Source organism: Musca autumnalis, unplaced genomic scaffold (assembly GCF_047663935.1).
Source record: "Musca autumnalis isolate F117 unplaced genomic scaffold, ASM4766393v1 scaffold_4, whole genome shotgun sequence".
In the NCBI taxonomy this organism is placed as follows: Eukaryota; Metazoa; Arthropoda; class Insecta; order Diptera; family Muscidae; genus Musca; species Musca autumnalis.
This window is the reverse complement of record NW_027411977.1, coordinates 111,546,267-111,570,816: the sequence shown is the minus strand read 5'-3', so window position 1 is coordinate 111,570,816 and position 24,550 is coordinate 111,546,267. Positions and strand designations below refer to the sequence as shown.

Sequence of the window (24,550 nt, the reverse complement as noted above, 5' to 3'; positions counted from 1 at the left end):
TATGACACCTTGTGAGGTGGTTGGAGCGCAAGATAACTCTAGGACGAATCTAGAACGGAACGGTCCAAAATTTGGCCTTAGTAATATTTTGTTCAAACATGGTCTTAGTTTGAAGATAAGCCATATCGGTCCACTCCTTCATGTACCTCCTTCACAAAAGTTCAAAAATGTTCGGAAAATTTGTTCAAACGGTAACTCTTAAAGGGAGTGGCCGAATTGGTCCATACTTTACACATCCTAATATATCTACCAGATATAGATCGGGTTCAAATATGGACTATATTTGTCCAATCCATCCGGTACCTCCCACTCAAAATTTGGGAAAGGTTCACTTTAAGACCTGCTATCGAATCACTTTGATTTTTGTTGAAGCAACTTAGATTCGCGGCCTCAATTACAATGGTAAACGTTTTTTCAGGGGAGTCCATATTTCTTGAGTAAACATCCCGAAGTGTGTAAAAACCCCATATGGCACCATATGTAGTGGCTAAAGATCGACTTTCATAATGGTCAATGTAGATCCATTCATTTTAGTATCTCCTCTTGATCCCTAATCCTAATGAACATTTTGTCGGTTCAAATTCCCAAAATTTATAAAAACCCCTAAATACATACGTTTTTTGGGAAAATATTATTTCAATATATACAGTTGGGCTATAACCAAAAAAATACCACCACATAGCCGTGGTGACACTATTGCAATTTTTGGTTATTCTTTATAAACTCGTGAGTTTTATGTTTATATTTTTTGTACCTATCGGACAAGAGAATATGGGGTCATTTGCAACGAATTCGCGAAAGTTACAGGCTGTTTTTGTTGACTTTGCCTGTGTCATGGTATGGTATTTTTGATATTTGCAAAAAAGCGCAAAAAGTTATATCCCAAATATACAGGCTGAGGGTATATCTCTGTCGGCAAAGCCGACTGATACTTTTTTACTTGTTGTCCTTGTGTTCGATCGAAAATCTCAATGGTTTGGCTGTTATATGCCAACATGTCTAAAAAACGTGGATAAAAAACTTAAAGTCAAAATCGGGAGGCTCGAGTGGACTTTTTTACTCAGTTCAATCCCAGGAATCAGAAACGCGAAGGGCCCATTAAGGTTTTTTCCTTCCATACAAATCGCCCTGGCTTAATATGTAATGATATTCACTATTTAACTGCTTTAATACAAAAATAAATCAGATAATATTTATTTATGAAATACACAAATAAAATCGTTTTGTCGCCAAGGGGTTAATAGATTGGGACCTTAAAGGATTAACTTCATTATAAATGTTGCTCCATAATCCTTTCCGAAGCCAAAGAAAGTTTTTCTGGATGAAACCAAATACCATTTCTGAGTTTATGACTTTTGGCCAGTGCTGTAGTTTAATTGCACAAAAAATGGAAAGGGGATGCATTACCGACTATTGCGATATCTCTGTTGTTTGACCACCTATGACAATCTACTTCACATCGTTGTAAAGGTGATATTTTCTTCTTTCCTTGCTTTCGATATACCTCTTACAGAAGAGAGATATTCGCTTTGAAATAAAACATTGGCCTTTTCTCCCAATAAGTTTTGAACACATTCCGTCCCCTGAATAATACCCGACCATTACCAAAATCAATAGGGTTTTTCCTCTGTGGGAGGAACATTAACACCCAAAATTTCGTGACGATCCAATCAAAATTGCGACGTGTAGTGTGATTACAAAAAATTAAAAAATTAGATGTATTACCGACTATTGCGATATCTCCGTTGTTCGGCCACCTTCGCCAACCTGCTTTACATCATTGTAAAGATAGGATTTTCTACTTTCATAGTCAGACTTTGCTTTTGGAAGGTCCCCAACCAAAGCTGTGATATTGGTCATTATTATTAAAATCGCAAAAATGAAAAGTTGTGTTCTATTAACGGCTATTGCGATATCTTCGTTGTTTGACCACCTAGGTTACATCGTTGCAAAGGTGATATTTTCTACTTTCATTAGTAGGTTTTGCTTTTGATATGCTCCATATAGAAGTGGAGATATTCGCTTTGAAATAAAACGTTGGCATTTCCTCCAAATAACTTTTTTTCACATTCCGACCCCTGAATAATATCCGAACATTCAGTAGGCTTCTTCCCCTCCGGGACCTTCATCAACACCCAAAATTTTGTGATGATCGGACTAAAATTGCGACCTGTAGCGTAATTACAAAGTTTGGATGGACAGACGGACGGACGGATACACATAGCCAGATCGACTCAGCTCGCCGAGAAATTCATTTTGGTATAACTCCACATAGTGCACGGTGTGCCTTTACAAATTTAAATGGAAGGTGCTTACACCTCGGAAGTTTTTACTGATTCTGAAACTACAATGCTCATAGATGAGAAATATCAAGAAACAAAAAAATCGCCGGAGGGATTTTAAAATAAATCGCGATTTAAGTTCACATTTTTAGAGGTTCTTTAGGTTTTCACGATTTAGCTTGGAAACCGCGAGTTCTATGTAAATGGTTCTAAAGAAAATGTTGTAGCAGAGAAAATTCTCCACAAGATAGGCCTTTATGATATTTTCGTAGGTTTTACCGTTTTTATACCCTCCACCATATGGAGGGTATAATTAAATTTGTCATTCCGTTTGTAACACATCGAAATATTCGTCGGAGACCCTATAAAGTATATATATTATTGATCAGCATAAAATTCTATGTCGATTTGACCATGTCCGTCTGTCCGTCCGTCCGTCAGTCCGTCCGTCTGTCTGTCTGTTGAAATCAAGATACAGCTCGCAATTTTAAAGATAGAGAGTCAAAAATTGGTACAGAAGTTTTTATTACTTGCAGGATGGTTGGTATTGAAAATGGGATATATCGGTCCACGTTTTGATATAGCCCCCATAGAACGGTACCTCCCGATTTTCGGTATTTTTAAGGTTTTAGCTTCATTATCCTACCAAAATGGCTGAAATTTGGAACTTAGTCTACGTTGGTGGTATAAAACTTTCCCCCAGAACTTTGTCTTCCTTCGGGGTATAAAACTTTCCCCCAGAATTTGGTCGGTATCGGTCCACAACTTCATATAGCCCCCATAGAACAGTACCTCCCGATTTTCGGTATTTTGAAGGTTTTAGCTTCATTACCCAACCAAAATGGTTGAAACTTGGAACTTAGTCTACGTTGGTGGTATAAAACTTTCCCCCAGAACTTTGTCGGTATCGGTCCATGCCTTCATAAAGCCCCATAGAACGGTACCTCCCGATTTTCGGTATTTTGAACGTTGTGCCCTCAATATTCCACCGAAATGGCTGAAATTTGGTATTTAGACTTCGTTGGGGGTATTCAAATATCCCCTTTAAATTTGTCTGCACAGGTCCACGCTTTCATATTGCCCCATTTCTGACTAAAATTCATCGGTATAGGTCCACGTTTCGATATAGCCCCCATAGAACGGTAGCTCCCGATTTTCGTAATACTGAAGATTGTGACGTCAATATCCAACCGAAATTGCTGAAATTCGTTATTTCGTCTTCCAAGAGTTATAAAATATTCCAGAAGAGTATTATCAGTATAGGTCCACGTCTTCCTATATCCCCATAGCAGCGTACTTCTTGATTTTCGGTATTTTTTAAGTTTTAGCCACATTCTCTTACCGAAATATAGGAAATTTGGTATTTAGTCTTCTTTGAGCCTAAAAACTTTCCGTCAGAAATTTGTCGGTATAGATCGACGTTTTGAAATAGCCACCATAGAATGGTGCCTCACAATGTTTTACCGAAATTGCTGAAATTTAGTATTAAGTCTTCTTCATACACGAAAGGAAACTAATTATTCCATTTTACTTCAATACAACTTGTGGTGGAGGGTATAACAAGTTCGGCCCGGCCGAACTTAACGCCGTTCTTACTTGTTGAGATATAGAATTTCAAATTGAGACAATGCACTGACTGTATCGCCTCCTTATAAAACAATGTCATTACTGCAATTTCCCAAATTAAACTTATATATCTAGAAAATGGTACAACCTAGAAAAAAATAAATCATACAATCTTGTAGAGAATTTTCACAGCTTCACTATTTTCTTTAGTCCCATTTTGATATGACTTGCGGTTTCCAAGCAAAATCTTGAAGACTTAAGATAAAAACCTAAAAATTTGAACTGAACCTCTATATATCAAAAATGGTAAAACCTACGAAAAAACCTAAAGGCCAGTCTTATAGAGAATTTTCACAGCTACAACATTTTCTTCAGACTCATTTCGATACGACTTGCGGTTTCCAAGCAAAATCGTGAAAACCTAAAAAATCCCTAAAATTGTGAATTTTGATCGCGATTTATTTAAAAATCCTTCCGGCGATTTTTTAATTTTTTTTTTTATTTTTCTTATCTATGAACATTGCTGCTTCAGAATCCGCAAAAACATCCCATGTGTAAGCGGTTTCCATTAAAAGTTAGTTAAGGGGTACTGTGCATAATATTGTTTTATAAGGGGACGATACAGTCAGTGCATTGTCCCAATTTGAACTTCCATATCTCAAAAACGGTAAAACTTACGAAAATATCATAAAGGCCAATCTTGTGGAGAATTTTCTCTGCTACCCATTTCTTTAGACCCATTTACATAGAACTCGCGGTTTCCAAGCTAAATCGTGAAAACCTAAAGAACCCCCAAAAATGTGAATTTAAATCGCGATTTATTTGAAAATCCCTCCGGCGATTTTTTTGGTTTCTTGATATTTCTCATCTATGAGCATTGTAGTTTCAGAATCAGCAAAAACTTCCGAGGTGTAAACACTTTCCATTTAAATTTGTTAAGGCACACCGTGAGTGGTGTAGGGTATAAAAACAGCCCTTAACCCACTTAAAGCCACTGGCCGTTTAAACGCTTAAAAAGTCTCAAAGATATAATCTATGTATATATATATATATATATATATATATATATAATTCTCCTGTCACGGTGTTTGACATTAAACTCCTCCGAAACGGATGGACCTAATTTGATGAAATTTTGTATGTGGAGTTTTTAGGTCTGAGAATAGATCGTAAGGTATTTTTTATACGGCTAAGTGTAGTGACCCGTTGTCCTCCCCCACAATTTTTTTAGAAAACGACTTACTGTCTTGACCCTAAATGGTCATCGCGGAAGTGAAATATCGCCGTCATCGCAAAATTTTCAAAAATGTATTATTTCAGTTATTATCTGACGCTATATACACTGGCTTCAATAAGTGGAACAGCAGGATCATCCCCACATTGTGGAATACAGAATCCAGATAATTTAGAATGTCACTTGACCAAAATTCCAGAAAAATAGATAGATAGATAGATAGATAGATAGATAGATAGATAGATAGATAGATAGATAGATAGATAGATAGATAGATAGATAGATAGATAGATAGATAGATAGATAGATAGATAGATAGATAGATAGATAGATAGATAGATAGATAGATAGATAGATAGATAGATAGATAGATAGATAGATAGATAGATAGATAGATAGATAGATAGATAGATAGATAGATAGATAGATAGATAGATAGATAGATAGATAGATAGATAGATAGATAGATAGATAGATAGATAGATAGATAGATAGATAGATAGATAGATAGATAGATAGATAGATAGATAGATAGATAGATAGATAGATAGATAGATAGATAGATAGATAGATAGACGCGGACCCGGTTCAGCTAGTTTTCATATAAAATTTTAAGTTTTCTCACAAAAACCTCGACCTATCCTGACTGCTCTCTGAAACTCTGTGGGGTGGTACTAGATGGAGTAGACCGATGTAGACCATCTTTAGACTTGAAGTAAGTTTGGAAGAACTTTCTTTTGGAACTTAGTCTTCAGCTACTACTTTGAATTTAGCCATAAATAAGGCTGAGAATATAATAAAACAAATTTAAATTTAAATTAATATTTTTGTATATAATTGACAATATAAAACATATTGATATAAATGCAGTATACTTATATTTGAATATTATTTAATATATACAAAATGACTAAGATTTTTGATTCCGCATAAAAATCATTGAAAATTTGTCATAGGATATCAATCACATTGTTTGAATTTGTTCCTCAATCCAATCCATCCAATGTTGAGTGCTAATATAAATGCCGGGTACCTTGCCACAACCATGACCATATGAGACGACACCAATTAAATAGTAACGCGTTACACCCTTGTATAACTGCAAAAAAAAGAAAGCATATACATACAATTGTTTTTATATTTTATGAAAATAACAAATATTATTTACCTCTGGTATCATTAAAGGACCACCCGAATCACCTTGACACGTATCTGAACCGCCCACAGTATAGCCAGCACACAATATGGCATCACCATAATCTTCATCGGGTACACTTGGCACCAGTCGCTTGTAGATTTGACGGCAGACATTGTTCTCTAAAACCGGTAATTGTGTCTCTTTCAAAACCTGCGAAGATGACCCACTTTGTTCGGTATTACCCCAACCGGCAACAAATGGCATACTATTGACATAGGACTTGGAACGTAATGTTATGGAATTGGGCATACATATTGGGGCAATTAGATCTAAAAAGCAGAAATTGAAATTGAGAGATTTTATGTAATTTCAATAATTTGTAAATAATTTCTTTTTACATTTACAATTAAACTTACCTGTAAATTGCACAATTGTCTCTAATAACAAAATTGCCAAATCAGATCTTCTGTTTTTACCAAATTGGGGATGTTTTGAATGCTAATTACAGAGTATAATCATCATCGTCGTCATCGACATCAATTGGCGTTAAAATAATGCAAATATGAAATAAAAAATAATTTCCGTCAAAATATTAAAAAAAAAAAACAGTGAATAACATTAAACATATTAAAAATGCCCAAGTGCACGGCCAAAAGCAATGCAAATGTTCACAATTTGCCTAGAATTGTAATCTTGTATTCAGAGCACTGCAAGTCATTCGAAATAAGTGATCAGCGAACGATGATAAATTGCCTACGCGGGAAATTTGTTGTCGCATAATTCAATTGTTGTAAAAACAATAGAACAGTGGAGTACAAAATTGTTATTTGAGTTTATATGTAGAATAAATGTTGATATTTTTAAGCTTTGAAAATGTGTCAAACTGAAGGTAGTTTAAAAACCTTGACCTATCCTGACAGTTTTCTGCAAGAAAGTACTGCATTCAATATGAAACCATATGTGAAATTAAAACAACTCGGTCGGATATGAATTCTATGCCGGGTAACATATGGGATGGGAGAAGTCTCCCTTGTCCCTTCTGGGATGTTTGTGGAACAATTATATAACATATGGGATGTAAAGGCCTGGGTATATAACCTGCCTCACCTGGTTGCCTTTCTTTCCTGCTTCATTTCTGACATAACATAAAATAAAAGAATAAAGAATTTTATTTTATTATGTCAGAAATGAAGCAGGAAAGCAAGGAAACCAGGCGAGGCAGCTTATGTACCCAGGCCTTAAGATACCAAGCAACTACCCTCACCGGCTTTAAAATAGTAAAGTCCAGAACTTATCTTGGTCCCTCTTTCATCTCAAGTGAACACTGACCTCCTCGTGGTGTCACCTGGGGTGCTGCCTTTAACACTTGTTAAAGGTAGTGATCTATCATGGTCAGCGCGTTCTCTCATAAAAATGTTACAAACTTGAATTGGGCGTTGGGCAAGTAAGTCACTCTCCAAAAACATCGTACTATAAAAAAGAATTAAAAATGTATGAGTCGGCTTTGCCGACAGAGATATACCCTCAGACTATGTGAATTGAAGCTTTCATTTACGAACAGATCGAATGTTTTTAGGGTATTTTCAGAATTTTTTCAGTACTTTTTGGACATTTGGAATTGCCGACAAAAATGCGGTTTAGGATTAAAGTTCAAAAGTGTTGCGGCGGTGGTACTTGAAGGAATGGACGGATATAGTCCATTACGCAATTGGATCTTATTTTGGGAGTCATATCTTTTCGATATATAGTCATTTAAGTGGGTCATCGTATAACTTTTGGAGCAGTATGCCAGGAAGCATGGACTTGTCCACGGAAAACATAATAACACTGTAAACATGACCACAACGAACAGCATCGGTATACATTTCCAAAGGATCTTCGAACAGACCCTAAACTGCACTTAGACACAAATGTTGAACTTTTGTGAGGGAGATACCCCAAGGAGAGCAGATATGGGCCATTTCAGAAGTTAAACTAAATTTGGGCAAAATATTAGGAGACCCAAATCGATTGACCCGTTCAAGAGATATCGTGTATACCATTTTAGTGATATTTTTGGGGGGAAGTACCGGAATTTTTGGACCGGTATTGACCATCTTCGAACTGAAACTATGTTTGGACAAAATATGACGAAGGACAAATTTTGGACCAAATCGGTTGATCAGTTCGAGAGTTATCGTGCTCTCAAGCCACTGCATATGGTGCCAAAGGGGGTTTTTACGCCACTGTAAACAGGACCACAACGAACAACATCGGTATACATTCCCAAAGGATCTTTGAACAGACCCTAAACTGTACTTAGACACAAATGTTGAACTTTTGTGAGGTAGGTACCCCAAGGAGAGCAGATACGGACCATTTCAGGAGTTAAACTAAATTTGGGCAAAATATTAGGAGATCCAATGTTTGGACCAAATTGATTGACCCGTTCAAGAGCCAGTGATATTTTTGGGGGAAGTACCGGAATTTGTGGACCCGTATTGCCCATCTTCAAACTGAAACTACGATTGGAAAAAATATGACGAAGGCCAAATTTTGGACCAAATCGGTTAATCACTTCGAGAGTTATCGTGCTCTCCAGTCACTACATATGGTGCCATAGGGGTTTTTTTACGCCTTTCGGGCAGTTTTCATAAGAAGTATGGACTTGCCCCTGAAAAGCCTTTTACCGTCGTAATTGAGGCAGCGAGTGCCAGTTGATTCAACAAAAATCGTTCACTCCCTTCAAGACTTATCGTGCGCACATTTTTTCCGAACATTTTTCAACTTTTGTGGGAGGTACCTGAAGAAGTGGACCGATATGTTCCATCTCCGAATTTAAACAAAGTTTGGAAAAACTATTACGATACCCAAAATTTGGTTCGAATCGGTTCATCCGTTCTAGAGTTATCGTGCGCATCAGCCAGCCAGACAGACAGACGGACGGACATTGCTAAATCAACTCCAAATTGTCAGAAACGGATTTCGTCCAAACATACTTAGGGTCTAAAATCATTATTTCGTTATATCGGTTCACGTTTTGATATAGCCCCCATAGAACCGTACCACCCGATTTTCGGTATTTTGAAGATTTTAGCTTTACTATCACACCGAAATGGCTGAAATTTGGTACTTAGTGTTCGTTGGGGGTATAAAACATTCCCCTGGAATTTTGTGGGTATAGGTCCACGCCTTCATATAGCCCCCATAGAACAATACCTCGCGATTTTCGGTATTTTGAAGTTTGTGGCATCAATATTCCACCGAAATTGTTGAAATTTGGTATTTAGTTTCGTTGGGGGTATGCAACTTTGCAGCTGAAATTGTCAGAATAGGTCCACGCCTTCATATAGCCCCCATAGAACGGAACCACCCGATTTTCGGTATTTTGAAGGTTTTAGCTTCCTTATCACACCGAAATGGCTGAAATTTGGTATTTAGTCTTCTTCCACGCCTTAGTATAGCCCCCATAGAACGGTACCTCCGGATTTCCGGTATTTTGATTTTTGAAATTGTTGACATTTGGTATTTAAACTTCAATTGGGGTACAAAACTTTCAATATGAAATTTGTCGGTATAGGTCCTCACCTTCATATAGCCCCATAGAAGTACATCCCAATTTTCGATATATTGAAGGTTGTGGCCTCAATATTCCAACGAAATGACTGAAATTTGGTATTTAGTTTACGTTCGGGGTACAAACTTTCCACCTAAAATTTTTATGTAGAGGTCCACGTCTGCATATTGCCCTTAAATAACGGTACATCCCGATTTTCTGTATTTTGAAGGCTTGTGGCCACATCATTTGCTATCCCTTCATATCAGCTGGTCTAATTTCGGACATTCGACAGCAGGTATGTAGCGAGCGGCTGTCCCTATGATGAGGTTCCGAAAACTTCTCTTCGCTACCCGAAAATTGGAGGGCAACATTCTGAAGCAGTAAATACTAGAGTTGTGCGAAATGAACAATGGCCCACATCATTTGTACGAGCAAACTGTGTATATGTAATAGCATACGATCGATTTTATGGCGTTACTCATACGTTTCGGAACTAGTGCAGTGAACTAGGAACTAGATTACCCAACTCTAGTAAATTCGGGTTGTCTGTTAACGAAGACGATGAGCCAGAGTCAATTGTCAGGCCGGGTGCCACAAGTCACAATGGTGATGTCTGTCGAGCTGTGGCAATCGCTACTTATCGGAGCTGCTTCACCTTGCACAATAAGAAGCTATTGATTTACTCGACCAGCGATGTACCCCTTTGGCCATTGTCTAGGACGGAATGCCAAAGCCAAAGGTGAGCATTGAAGTCCTCTAGCACCATACGATTATTGCTCTCAAAATACCAACTAGTGTCAGGCATATAACTATTAATTTGTGGTATGTACCCATTAAGTAATTCTAGCTCCCCGGTCCCACACTTTATTGCTACACCCATACGATTCATGTTTATGCAACTAGAGCCAAGCTCAGGTGAGACTGATGTATAAGGAAGACAAGCTCCTCTCCTTCGCTTCATGTACGATCCTTCCGCAAAACGTTGTAACAAATGCAATGTTTCAAGCCAAGGTTTGCTTCCTGGATCACTGCGACCATGATGTGTCTACGACTCATAAACCTACAATTTCGCTGTTTCATAATCCGACGACGAAGTTGGAGACACGCTGGGAAATTTTCTAGCGCAGCAGCATAACTCCTACTAAAATAATACGGGACATAGCTAAGACCAGATCAGCCTCGGAATTGCGTCCATTCCCTACATCCATTGCATATCAGCGATGTAAACATGTAATATATACGGGTTTGCAATATGTAACAAATCCATTTCCCGGTACAGACCTAACGAGCTCGGAGCAGGCATTGCGGGAAATATCGCCGCTCTCATGGGGAAAAAAAATACACGAACACAAACGAACGACCGTTGATCGAAGATTCCTCTGAGTCAATCCGGTATATGGAATCGGCTGCAGTGGAAGTGCCAAAAATTTATTAGTTGCTACTGCCGTAAATCATGAGGTAGAGCATACCACCCTCCTTTCAAATTGTTGTCTGAAAATCGGTGCACTCTTTTCTAAACTCGGAGTTCTTTTAGACAAAGCTAATAATAAAGCTAACAAAGCTCCCACTTAACATATTGGTCGATGTTGTCCTGATTCCCACCACTAACTACCCCAAAATATTTTGTGTAACGTTCGATATGATGTTTAAGTTGTCCGCGCAAGCCACAGCTATTTGTGATAAGATCAGAAATAGAAACAAGGTTTTCAAGTTACTGGTCGGCAGCACTTACGGATGCTAACAAAGAAACTTTGTTGACCACTTACAAAGCAATATGCCGATCTGAGGTAAGTTATGCGGTGCCAGCGTGGTATGGAAATGTTAGCGCTACGCAGTAAAACAATATTCAAATCTACAGAATGCCGCACGGAGGACCTCCAACGGATGTCTCTTCATGACACCAGTGGCCACCTTGATGAGGAGACGAAGGTTTTACCGGTGTATCAGCACAATAGGATGTTGTGTTATCGTAGTGAGCACCCCTCTCCCGATTTAGTGGACATCCAGGTACATCGGGAAAGATCTTCATGATCTTCATAAGAGAGAGAGAGAGGTCACAGGTACAAACGAGAACTTCTAGACCACAACCAGCCTATCAGGCAGGTTTGGATATCATTCGCACTGTGCGAATGCCGTACTTGGAGACCAACCCCTATCCAACGCAGCTGAACAACTCCAGCTGCCAAGACAAACACGAGCGGTTTTATCCCATACGACACGCTGCATTTGTTTAGCTACCCAGCTAACCCCACTCACTGGTCTCATGTCTCTTTATGGAGGCATCCAGTTTAGGATGTAGAATTTTTGAGTCTGGATACAGAGGAAACTGAATCAGATAACTGAACAACAACAAAATTATAAAAAGTGTTATTGTAACGTTTTCCCCATCCATCATATTTCTTTCATGACATTAATATCCACCTTGTGATGATTCGCAGATCAAGATCCTTAAAACGTTTGCGGGAATCCTGAACATTAGAGGGATTTCTTTGTATTTTTATATCCTTCATTCCGTTTGTAACACATCGAAATATTCAACGGAGACCCTATAAAGTATATATTCTTGATCAGGGTAAAATTGGATTTGTGAGGCGTTTTGAGCGCAAATACCCTCACTTTGAGAAGATCTAGCTTCCGATCCACCAAATTCCAACCCCTGTAATGGATGCAGTGTCCAGCCCAACGGCTGTGATGAAGGTACCCATTACAGGTAAACAAGGAAACCAGAAGGTGTTGAGCTGTTCGAGCACTATGCGGACACCTTTGCTGTCTGCGATAGGGTCGGGTAATACGACGCCCCCGGCCCCGAAGACGACGATACGGTCGGGAAACACTGTGGTGAACGCCCCCATTTCGATTATGGCACAGGAAAGGGGGAAGTCGCAAGCCAAGCAGCCGCAAAAGGTGTCTGTCGCCTATTTCGTCTGCTTTGTCGGCGACTGCTGCTGGACCTGTAGGGGAAAAGAAGGGTGGAGATCTGTCCATCGACCACTGCAAAATCGCCTGCATCTGATAGACCTCATCCTTCTGGTAGCAAAGGAGTTGGAGTGAAGAATAGCGTTAGTGCAGAGAAGAGTCAGGTGACTGGAGCGGGTGATGGACCATCGACCTCAAAGCAGGGCGGAAATTCGAAGACATCTGCGCAGCAATGCATGAAGAGGGTTAGTTCTTCTGAAGATCCGCACCCAGTTGCTAAGAGGACGGTGCTTTGTCGGTGACTGCTGCTGGACCTGTAGGGGGAAAGAAGGGTGGAGATCTGTCCACAGACCACTGCAAAATCGTCTGCATCTGATAGACCTCATCCTTCTGGTAGCAAAGGAGTTGGAGTGAAGAATAGCGTTAGTGCAGCGAAGAGTCAGGTGACTGGAGCGGGTGATGGACCATCGACCTCAAAGCAGGGCGGAAATTCGAAGACATTTGCGCAGCAATGCGTGAAGAGGGTTAGTTCTTCTGAAGATCCGCACCCAGTTGCTAAGAGGACGGTGGAACGTCAGTCGCCAAAGGTGGCCGCTCAAAACAAGGCAGAAAGGTTTTAACCAGGGAAGGGCAGTCAAGTCAATCAAGGGTTGAAACCCCCACAGCCTTCTGGTGGGAGGACGAGGAAGCCAACAACTTCAGCCAAGATGATCGCTCCGGATGACCTTCGGTTGGCGATCATCGACAGATCCAATCTGGATGGGATGATCAGCGACGACCACTGGCTACTGGTTGAACGTCTCCTGAGGAAGGCTATAACCTCGGAAGAAGACCGGCTTTGGCAAGCCAGTCGTCTACAAGGGCGTCAAGGTCCTTAATTGCCAGGATGAGGAGTCCAAAGACTTTCTCATCCAAACGATTGAGAGCTCTGGCGCACTATGGGACGGTTGTAGGCTGGCCGCGGTTCCTGTTGACGATACCTCGTAGGATCGTAGCCACAACGTGGGTGCCGCCTCCACATTCGGACGTGGCGGAAGTCACGATACCACCCGATTTTCGGTGTTTTGAATGTTGTCGCCTCAATATTCCTCAGAAATGACTGAAATTTGGTATTTAGTCTTCGATTGGGGGTATACAACTATCCCCCATAAATTTGTCGGTACAGGTCCACGCCTTAGAATAACCCCCATAGAACGGCCACTCCTTATTTTCGGTATTTTGAAGGTTGTGGTCTTTGGTTTTTCTTTGGAGTATTAAATGTTCATATGAAATCTCGCGAGTGGGAGTACTCGAAGAGTACGAGTTTTAAAAGTAGTTGACTCCCCACTCTTTTGTCTTATTTGCGAACACTCGCGAGTACTCCTGGTTTAAAAATAAGAGTGGTACGTGTTTACTGGAAGAGTAAAATCGAGTAGGACAAATTTATTTATTTTTTACCGTTTGTGTGTGTGTGTGTTGAAGCGAACAGTTTTTGATGTTTCTGTGGACTGAAGGTAGAGGGTAAGTTGTTCGGAGGTTCGGAGGAGGGTGGTCGTAAGTCCGATGAAGGTTTTACGGAACCTCCGACCACCTTCCTCCAAACTTCCGACCACCCTCCTCCGAACCACCGATCAACCTCCTTCGAACCTCCGACCACCCTCCGAACTTCCTATCACCTCCTTTGAACTACCGAACACCCTCCTCCAAACCTCCGACCACCCTCCTCCGAACCTCCGACCACCCTCCTACAAACCTCCGACCAACCTTCACTCGCGAGTAGAATTCGAGCGAGTATTTCGGAGCTCTGCTCGCGGTATTGGGCCACGCCTTGGTTTTCGGTATTTTGAAGACTGAAATTTGTTATTTAGTCTTCCATGGGGTTATAAAATATTCCAGAAGACAATTATCATTATAGGTGCGCTGGTTCCTATTTACTCCGTAGAATCGTACCTCTTGATTTTCGGTATTTTGTGGGTTTTAACGAAATAACGGAAATTTGGCATTTAGTCTTCTTTGAGTCTATAAACTTTCCGCCAGGAATTTGTAGGTATAGATCAACGTTTTGATATAGCCCCCATAGAATGGTACTTCCCGAATTTCGGTATTTTGAAGGTTAGCAACATTGTTTTACCTAACTAGCTGAAATTTGGTATTTAGTCTTCTTCATAAACGAAAGTAAACTAATTGTTCAATTTTACTTCAATACAACTGATGGTGGAGGGTATAACAAGTTCGGCCTGGCTGAACCACTTGAGGTGAGAGAATGACCAGTATAACTTTTGGACTTTACCTCGTTAAAGCATAAAATTCTTGATCAGCACAAAATTCTAAGCTGATATAACCATGTCCATCTGTCCGTCCGACTGTCTGTTGACATTAAGATACAGCTCGCAATATTTAATATAGAGCTTTCTAATTTGGCATAGTAGTTTCTATAACTCCTAGGTAATGAGAATGGGCTATATTGGTCCACGTTTTGATATAGCCCCCATAGAACGGTACCTCCCCATTTTTGGTATTTTGAAGTGTGGTTTAAATATCGCAGCGAAATGCCTGAAATTCAGTATTTAGTCTTTGATGGGATATAAAACATACCAGAAGAGAATTGTTGGTATACGTATGTCCACGTTTTCATTCGGCATTCTGAAGATTGTGGCCTCAATATCCCCGGAAATGGCTTAAATTTGGTATTAAGTCTTCTTTGGGATATAAAACTTTCAACCAGAAAATTGTCAGTGTAGGTATAAAAGTTCAAAAAAAATTCTAAATATTGTTCAATGTCTTTTAAAGGGTTTTGCTACATGTTCCTTCTGAAGTGGATGTAACTTGGTATTTTTGACTCTCAATGTGTAGAAAACCTCCACGCATAAAGTTAGTACTTTCATACAGATTGTTCCTATTTACTTAAACAATATTTAACAGTCGATATGTCTGAAGAGCTGCCCAACTAACAGCGAAACTAATCACATAATTTGGTGGCTGTGTGGGTTCGAGACCTTGGCTTTCCTTTTTCACTTGCAAAAAAATTTCGATCATCAAGCTTAACTCTAAACGAGAAAATTAATAAAAATAATTAAAAATGATTTTCGCCCTAACAGGCAAAATTTCAATACTTGACGCCATTCTTACTTTTTTTGTCTCTAATATACATTTTTCTATAAAACTTACTTTTATGACATTAACATCCAAATAGGTTGTTTCAGTTTCCGAAGACAAATCAAATTCACCCAATCTCACAAATGATCTGAAACGTAAAAAAATGCAATGATTATAGATTTGTTTTGTAAAAATGCACAAATTGGATGACATAATTATTTGTTTTTTCTGAAAACTCACTATCATGTGTGTGTTTTCCCCATAACCTTATCTAAATAAATCAATATTAGTCTCTCCCACCGCTCTACTTACAAATCACTGCGTATGCAATGTGCTGCCGTTATCACATGACGATTAGAGATCAACGTTCCACCACATTTAAAGGGACGCACACTATACGGATCATAACCGATTAGGGCCATCCATGGCCATGCGCCAATTTGACTTTCATCTCCGCCAACAATTTTTGGTGCTGTTTGATTGACTAGACCACAACCATCCGCTTCGGTGGGCAATGAATGAGTATTGTGTGCGGTCATTTGACGTCTGCTTAAATTTCTTCCCGTTGTGCCATCTGAATTATCGTCGGTGGGACAACACACCATGGTACTTTCATTGCCGCAGCGGTCATGAGACCTTCTTAGTTTTTCCTTAATTTCATCACTATCCGGATTGTCTTGAAGTAGTCGTAACAATTGTGGACAGTCTCGTAAAGCTGAAAAGAATCGGAAATTCTTGAAGTAATACATGTTAAAATTTTACTAAGCTCCTATTAATCGCATTTATTGTCCGATTGAAAGAAAGTGCATTTTTATTGATGTCTATATTTCCGTAGCTACCTGTTAGGGGTATTTTTATTACATAAACCACATTTGTTAGCTATCATTATTTGAAGCCCTATTCAAAGCTAATAAACAAGTTTGTGCCAAACTAAGAAAGCTTCTGGAAGAGTACGAGTGGTGCAGAAAAAAACAAAACGTTGATCCATTTAAGGAACTGTTTGGCACCACCAAGATAAAAGTCAAATGGATGAGCAAAGAGGAAAATAACCACTACAAAATGCAAAATGAGAGCAAATGCCGCATGTAGCCGCCAAGCTGCTGGTGTCAATAACGTCCATCCATCCAAGCGATACAGGATTATGGAAGCGACAGTGTCCCCACTTACCAGCTGACTGAGCTCAAATAGAAAGATGGAAAATCTCAAACAATCTCCAGAATGTATTAGATGTGCTCAAACTTTGGGCACCAATTGTGATGATTGATGTCGATACAAAAAGCGTGAATATCAGGTGAATGATAAGCGGTTTTAGATCGGCTAAAACTAATGTTCGAAGAGATTTGTCACCCCACACCCAAGTTCAGCATCATTCGCTGTATCGTATTTTTTAGCATTGTCATGAAAGATCAGCTCCGTGGGTCGACTAAATCAACAAACATTGAGTAATTATTTATACAGGATCTGATGAGCAACTATGCTCAATTGAATGCAGCCTTCAGGATTGGTTAAAATGAGATCAAGGAAAGAAACTTGAACTTTTCTTCCGTCACTTCACTAAAAGGAGTGAGATCCAAACGTCTGCAATTCAAGCTGGATTCTAGTTTGTCTTGTTCTTATTCTGATGTATTATACCCGGAAAGGATTGCGTAAAATCTGTTCCCTCATTTCTTACTCATAGACTGATCATTGGTTCAGTAGTCAATTATTCCGCGCTAAAGATTTTGATGAACTATCTGTAGCTCTGAATGACTAGCCAAAAGCTCTCAAGTGCTTCAAACCCCATTTTTAATCAGACTTGCACAAAGCAACCTTTACTGTGACCGTACTATCATTGTTATGCAAGACTTATTCAGATTGCATTTCTTATACCTTATGGTGTTGACCAGCTGATGCATAAATCTTATAGCTTGACTGGTAAACCATCGGCTCCAGCAACCTTATTATTGTTGTTTCGGTTTATTGCTGTCTTTATTTAATTCTGACGGTGGGTGTTGTTGTAACAGTGTTTTATTATTATGTTTGTATGTTCGTTCTCCTGTTCAGTCTGGCTCTGGGTCTATCTCCAGTTCCAGGAAAGTGTCTACTTCGATGGGATGTAACCACAGATCCACTGGAGTTAGATGAGTAGGTTTGGCGGGGCAGTTAAATAGGTGCTTAGTACCGTGCGGGCACATGCCGCATACTGCGCAGATGTCTTGCACGGTTCGACCGATTCCCGCCCAATAGGAATTTAGGCAACTGCAATATCCCAAGCGTAATTGAGTCAAAACTACTCTGGTTTGTCGTGGCAGTTGACGCTCTTCAGCTGCGATAGATGGGGGATGTGCTCCGATGACTGTATTCACACAATAATTGTTTATAGTCTTAGCAACTGTGTCCGTGTGAATGCTGCTCTCACGGTAACACCCGAGCAAGTAATGCAAAGATAGCATCTCATTATGTTGTCGTACTGGAAGAATCGTTCCTCCTCATGTAGATGGTCCACTGTAGATTTGAGGAGGCACCCTGTTGCTGTTCTCAAGGCGGCGTTCTGACAAATTTGAATCTTATCCCACTGCGTGTCACAGAAATTCGGGGACCAAACCACAGACCGACCTATCGCTTTATACGTGGTCAACATTTCAGTTTATCGCAGATAGCTTTGGCATGCGAGAACGACTTGAAAGTGGTGTCGAATGTGACCCCTAGAATTTTGGGGCAGTTTGTGGTCGGAATTCTGCTACCATCGACCCTGATATTCAACTCTCTTCTATACTGCGCCGTCAATGTGGTGAACAGAGTGGCTGTAGATTTTGTGGCCGAAATCTGCATATTCCTCGAGTGGAAAAAGGTGCTAAGATCGGTTAAATAGGTGTTCAGTCTCTCACAGATGTTATCAGGGAAGGTACCTGACGCCAGGATCGTGCAGTCATCCGCATACGTTACGATCTCGATGCCGTCTTGTTCCTGAATTCCACGCACGACTGGCGTCCACACATATAATTGACTATCCAAAGTTTCAAGCTTGGCCGGAGGGTTGTCTGCTCAATATCCTCAAACAGTGTGGAGTGCCTGACTGTATCAAAAGCATTTGATAAGTCAAGCGCCACCATCACTATTCTATCACACGGCTCTCCTGGTTGAGTCCTCGACAAATATGTGTGGAGATGGCGTGCAGCGATGTTGTCGTGCTGTGGTGCTTACGGAATCCATGCTGATGATCGGCAACTTGATAGCTATTTCTAATGCTGGCGAGGACTAAGGCCTCAAGTGTCTTCACTACAGGTGACAAAAGCGAAATCGGCCCGTACGATTCGCCTTTGCTGGCATCCTTGCCTGGCTTCCGTGGCGGGACCACCATTTTCCAGACTTCGGCAACAATAAGGGTGGCTAGCGACAGCTTGAGAACTTTAGTGAGATACTCCACTCCCGGCTCATCCAGCTGTTTCAACATTACCATGAAAGTTTCGTCAGGGCCCAACGCTTTGGATGATTTAGCGTTCCTGATGGCATTCGCAACATCATCCAATGTAAAGTGAGGTGGTTCATCCTCGGCAGGAAGAGATCTAATGCGAAGTAACACTATTCTCTTCGCCCTGTCCCTCTCGGGGTACTCGACAAACTGTCGATTGAAGTAATTTGCACACCTCTTCGGGTCAGTCAGCGTAACGTCACCAAACGTGACTGAAGTCCTGTCATCCCTCCTTCCGGGGTTCGAGAGTGTCTTAACCGTTGCCCACAATTTACTTATACCGACTCCATTGTTGCAACTCTTCAGATGATTTAACCACTTGTTCCGCTTATGTTCGCTGACCAGCCTGTTAACTTACAGTTTCAGCTCCCTGACTCTGGGGTCGTCGGGGTTGGTTCGACGAAGCTCATCACGCTCATTTGCTAATCCGGTCGCCTCTGGTGGGAAATTTGGTCTTACTTCGGATATTCGACTAGAAGGTATGTATATGGCGAGCGGATTCAGCATTGATCATGTCTCGGAACGTCCTTTCCGCTACCCGAACATCAGAAGGATTGGGCAATTCTCTGAAGCGGTGATTGGTGAACTCTCTGAAACTTGGCCAATCAGCTACCCCATGATTGACGAATGTGCGTCGTTCAGAGGTGATGAAATCGGGTGGTCTGCTGATGGAGACAATTATGGGGAGATGGTCTGATCCAAGGGAAATGACGGGTTGCCAGGTGACGTTATTTGTCAGACCAGATGACACGATGGTCTGGCAAACTGTGACACGCGCCTCTAATTCTGGTATGGGCGTCCTCATTGATCGAACAAATCGTAGAGCTATCAATCTGCTCAGCCAGCGCTATACCCCTCTGGTTGTTTCCGAGGGCCGAATGCCACATCTCATGATGCGCATTAAAGTCCCCCTGGACCAGATGATTATGACCTTCCAAAAGCGGGCTAATGTCAGGCTTATAATCTGAGATACAGCTATTTCTCGGCGGGATCTATACTTTCAGCAACTCTACCTCGGCAGTTCCACACCTGACTTCTACCCCCATTTGAGTGGGGCGATTTGAACACCATCAAGGGCGCCTGGAGTATCTGATTCTTGGGATTGTACAGAGCAAAAAAGTCTACTAGACTCAGCTACTTGCTGTCATTTGATTGACCATTTTATTAGCTTTCCAAAATCGGTTTTCATATCAGAATATCCGGTTCAAAAATTAAGATAACCGGATCTATCCTTCAATAAAATTTGTTATTAACGGTTCGCCATTACAAGAGCTATTTATGGTAAGAGTTTTATCAACAAAATACGGGCAAATGTCAAAAAGGACCATGAAAACGGGGAAATATCGATTGGTCATCAATGAGAACCGTACCTAAAATCTTCTGAACAACATTTTTGTAGAATATTTGGATGCTTTAAAATCTCGTCTTGTGGTACTTTTACTACGGTTCAAAAAATAAAGGACGAAAAGGACATGGAAGGAATTGAGTTAGAGGGATGAAATATTCTACAAAAAGATTCACCATTCGATTTGACTGAAGACATGTAATCTCAAAATGAAGCTACAATAACGCTTAACAGAGATATAAAGCTATTTTCTCGCAAATTAAGGGGCCAAAATTAAACCATTAATCACGCGATATCTCGGAAACTTGACCTATGGAGAAAATTTCCTTTTGGTTTCTTAGTACACTCACCAAGGGCTTTCATCTCCAAAAGGGATTTTCCACCCACTGAATTTGACTCCCATTTTGTAGCACAGTGTCATTTATCGATATTTTCCGAAAAATGTGCACCTTCTCGAGGCCATAACTGCCTGAAGGAGCGTTCCAATGATTTTGCGATGTACTAGAGAGTTCTTTATTATTGTCTGGGCTACAATTGTGGTCTTTGCGTCGGATCGAAAATATCAGTGGTTTGGTTGTTATATGCCAAAATATCCGAAATTCCTTGAAAAAACTTCAAGTCAAAATCCGGGGGCTCGATTTTCACCGTAGACATATGGTCTAGTTGACTTTTTTGCTCAGTACAATCCCAAGAATCAGAAACTCCAGGCGCCCGATAACACTTTTTTCCTTCCATACAAATCGCCCCGGCCTAACCCCCATACATTCCATGTACGGGTCGTTTGAGGCAGGCTCAAGCGAGATAGGTCTTTATAGAACAGACTGATGCAAAAGGAAAGCTAATCCCCCACCTACACATCTGGTGCGATCCTTCCTTATTACGTTGTAACCATCACAACGTACTGAGCTGTGGTCGTTCAGCATGGTTTCTTGCACCACCGCGACCTTGATCTTCTTCCGATTCATAAAGACCACTATTTCATCGATATTAACTCGGAGCCCATGGCAATTAAATTGCAAAAAAGATGTATTTTCTGGGATTGGAACAACAACGGCTGGTGTTAAATGCTGCGCGACGACGAAGGAGTTTCGTAATCTGACGACGACTCACTGGGGGCTGTGTTCGCGCAGCATGCAGCAAAAAAGTCCCTATCGTAGTCCCTCGCGTGGGCAAGTCCAGACCAGTTTATTGATGTATTTATCTCATATTGGCCTTGCGGTATATATTCAATACAATTTGATCTGTGGTATCTACCTCGTCTTTGCTAGTATTGGATATCAACAGTTTGGAAAAATGTTCTTTCAATATCCTGAGCACACTATCTGCATAATTACCTTAGCCAAAGCCATCAGTTCGATGTTTCACTCTTTGGTCTTCATTAAAACTCGATTTTTTCTCACTCCCGCTTTTCAATTTCTCTCTTTTTAGTGTGGAAAAGAAGTTTCTCCTCTCTCGTTTTCTCTTGATACCTCTCTCGTATGCCACGCGTTGCTACTGATGCTAGAGTATTAAAGTTTATTTTTCGGCTGTTTGCATAGAGTGAGTAATACTTTGTCACTTTGCTGATATATATAATATCGAGACGAGGAATGTTTTGATTAAGTAATTGGGCCAATTGAGTGAAATATGATGTGCCTATCTGCTGTGATGTCAGCTTACCGATGTCCAACTTTCGTATTGTGTCTGTTCGTAACATATTTGCTACGTTTAATCAGGTACGTACCTTCGATGCAAGAAGGTGTTGGTCCGAGTCTAAAACTAGATGTTTTTGCATTTATCGGGCCTTTATCTCAGAAACGAATATGAATTTGCCTTGCTATCTTTAGCAATATTGCCCTAAACTAGTAGAACTTACCTGTTGAACAGACCACATAAGAAAATAAACTATTGGAAGTTGAACCAAGTAACCTTTTGGGATTTCTCCACATTATTGACATATTTCTAAATTATCTTTGCAATATTTACTAAAAAGTAAAAAAGTATCAGTCGGCATTGCGGACAGACATACACTCTCAGCTTATGAAAATTGAAACTTTCATCTACTGACAGATCAAATTTTTAGAATTTTGTGGCCCTTTTTGTGCCTCCCACACAACATTTCGGAAAAGTTCAGTTTAGGACCAGCTCTTGAATCGCTGTGATCTTTTAAGTAACACTTGTACTCACTGTGACATCATGTGTAGTGGTTGGAGCGCAAGTTAACTCTCGAAATTTTTCCTTCGTAATATTTTTTCCAAACTTACTTTACGTTCGAAGATGAGCCATATCGGTCCACTCCTTCAGGTACCTCCCCCACAAAAGTTCAAAAATGTTCGGAAAAATTGTGCGCACGATAATCCATAAAGGGGGTGACCGATTTGGTTCAAATTTTACACATCCTAATATACATATCTACCAGATATATATCACGTTTGAATATGGACTATGTTTGTTCAGTCATTCGCGTACCTCCCACACAAAATTTCGGATAAGTTCACTTTAAGACCTGCTCTCGAATCACTTTGATTTTTGTTGAAGCAACTTGCGTTTGCTGCCTCCATTACGACAGTAAAAGTTTTTTCAGGGGCAAGTCCATACTTTTTGAGAGAAAGCAGCCTGAAAGATACAAACAAAAACCCAATGACACCATATGTAGTGGCAGGAGAGCACGATACTCACGAACTGATCAACCGATTTGATCCAAAATTTGGCCTTTGTCATTATTTGTCCAAACTTAGTATCAGTTCGAAGATGAACAATACCGGTTCCCAACTTCCGGCACTTCCGCTCAATATTTACAAAAATTTCACTAAAATGGTATGCACGATATCTCTTGAACGGGGCAACCAATTTGGTCCAAACTTTGGATCTCTTGATATTTTGTCCAAATTTAGTTTAATTTATAAATTGGTCCATGTCGGTCCTATCCCTAGGGTACCTCCCCCACAAAAGTTCAAAGTTTTAATTCACATAGGCTGAGGGAATATCTCTGTCGGCAAAGCCGACTGATACTTTCTTATTTGTTTTTTTTTCATTCCATTTAAAACAACTTAAACTTTGTTACACAGTGTTACTTACCTCTACATAAACCGGATGTGGACTCTGTTGTTAAACACAACACATTGGGAGAATTACTATTTTTATTGGCAGTTTCAGTGTCCACTTTTGATGTCGTTGTAGCTTCTGTGGTAGTGGTTGCTGTTGGGGAAGTTGGTAATCTTCCATTTCGTATATGAGTATTTGATGCTGAGTCATCTGTCGGGTTCATCACCACATTTTTGCAACAAAGCTGTGAAAAAAATCTTTAAATAAAAAACCGCTCTATTCTCTTAAATTACCAACTTACAATTGGATATTGATCGTAGGTTAGACGATTACCACAACGCCTTTGCAGCTCGGATGAATATTGTTTGGCCGAATTTGTATCCAATCGTTGAAATAAAGTCAATACTTCTGGACAATGCTTCAACGAAACACAAGATCCCATATCACCCAATGGTGTTTGGCAAAAATTACTTGCATGACCATTAGAGGGACCACCTGGACCACTAATGAAGCCACGATGACCCCAACATGAATCCATGCAACAACAGTGGCAACAAACGAAAGCAATAAACCATAGGGCGGAACTTTTTGATAACATGTTGTTTTTTTTAATGTAAATATTTGTTTTTTTTTTAGAATTGTTTGACCGTCTCTCCAGCCGCAAGTCAAGCTACTAAATAAATTCACATCAACACAAACTACCAATGTCGAACTAATGATGATGCTGGCAGCCATTTGAACCCCTCAGAGATTTAATAGAAAATTAAATTTCGTATTTGCAATAAAAAAATCGTGTTTTATTATTCATTACTTTCCGGCCACTTCCCGACTCCCACCAACTAAGTTGTTGCCTTTTCAAAACAAAAAATATTTATTAAAATTTATTATCAAATATGTGATGTTGTTGTTGTTTTATTAGAATTTGTAAAACTCTAGCAAAAGCAAAACAACAACTAAAACAACAATAATGATGCACATATT

At 40.1% G+C, this 24,550-nt stretch overlaps 1 protein-coding gene across 1 annotated transcript; it reads right to left on the bottom strand.

Moving 5' to 3' along the window:
* Window positions 1-5,900: 5,900 nt before the first annotated feature.
* LOC141402731 (venom serine protease Bi-VSP-like) lies at window positions 5,901-24,431 on the bottom strand. The gene is made up of 7 exons (XM_073984614.1): window positions 23,871-24,431; window positions 23,603-23,813; window positions 16,062-16,464; window positions 15,822-15,897; window positions 6,637-6,718; window positions 6,251-6,549; window positions 5,901-6,181 (listed from the first exon to the last, which is right to left on the bottom strand). Exons 1-7 carry the CDS (start codon window positions 24,165-24,167, stop codon window positions 6,047-6,049), a joined length of 1,503 nt encoding a protein of 500 aa, XP_073840715.1. The 5' UTR covers window positions 24,168-24,431; the 3' UTR covers window positions 5,901-6,046.
* Between the last annotated feature and the right edge of the window lie 119 nt (window positions 24,432-24,550).

Excerpts from the sequence above, each read along its gene's own strand:
- LOC141402731 (XM_073984614.1), bottom strand. The coding sequence starts at position 24,167 with ATGTTATCAAAAAGTTCCGCCCTATGGTTTATTGCTTTCGTTTGTTGC. Across the intron at positions 6,719-15,821 it reads TGGATGTTAATGTCATAAAA|CATTCAAAACATCCCCAATT; the intron begins GTAAGTTTTATA and ends CTCTGTAATTAG. Across the intron at positions 6,550-6,636 it reads GACAATTGTGCAATTTACAG|ATCTAATTGCCCCAATATGT; the intron begins GTAAGTTTAATT and ends TCTGCTTTTTAG.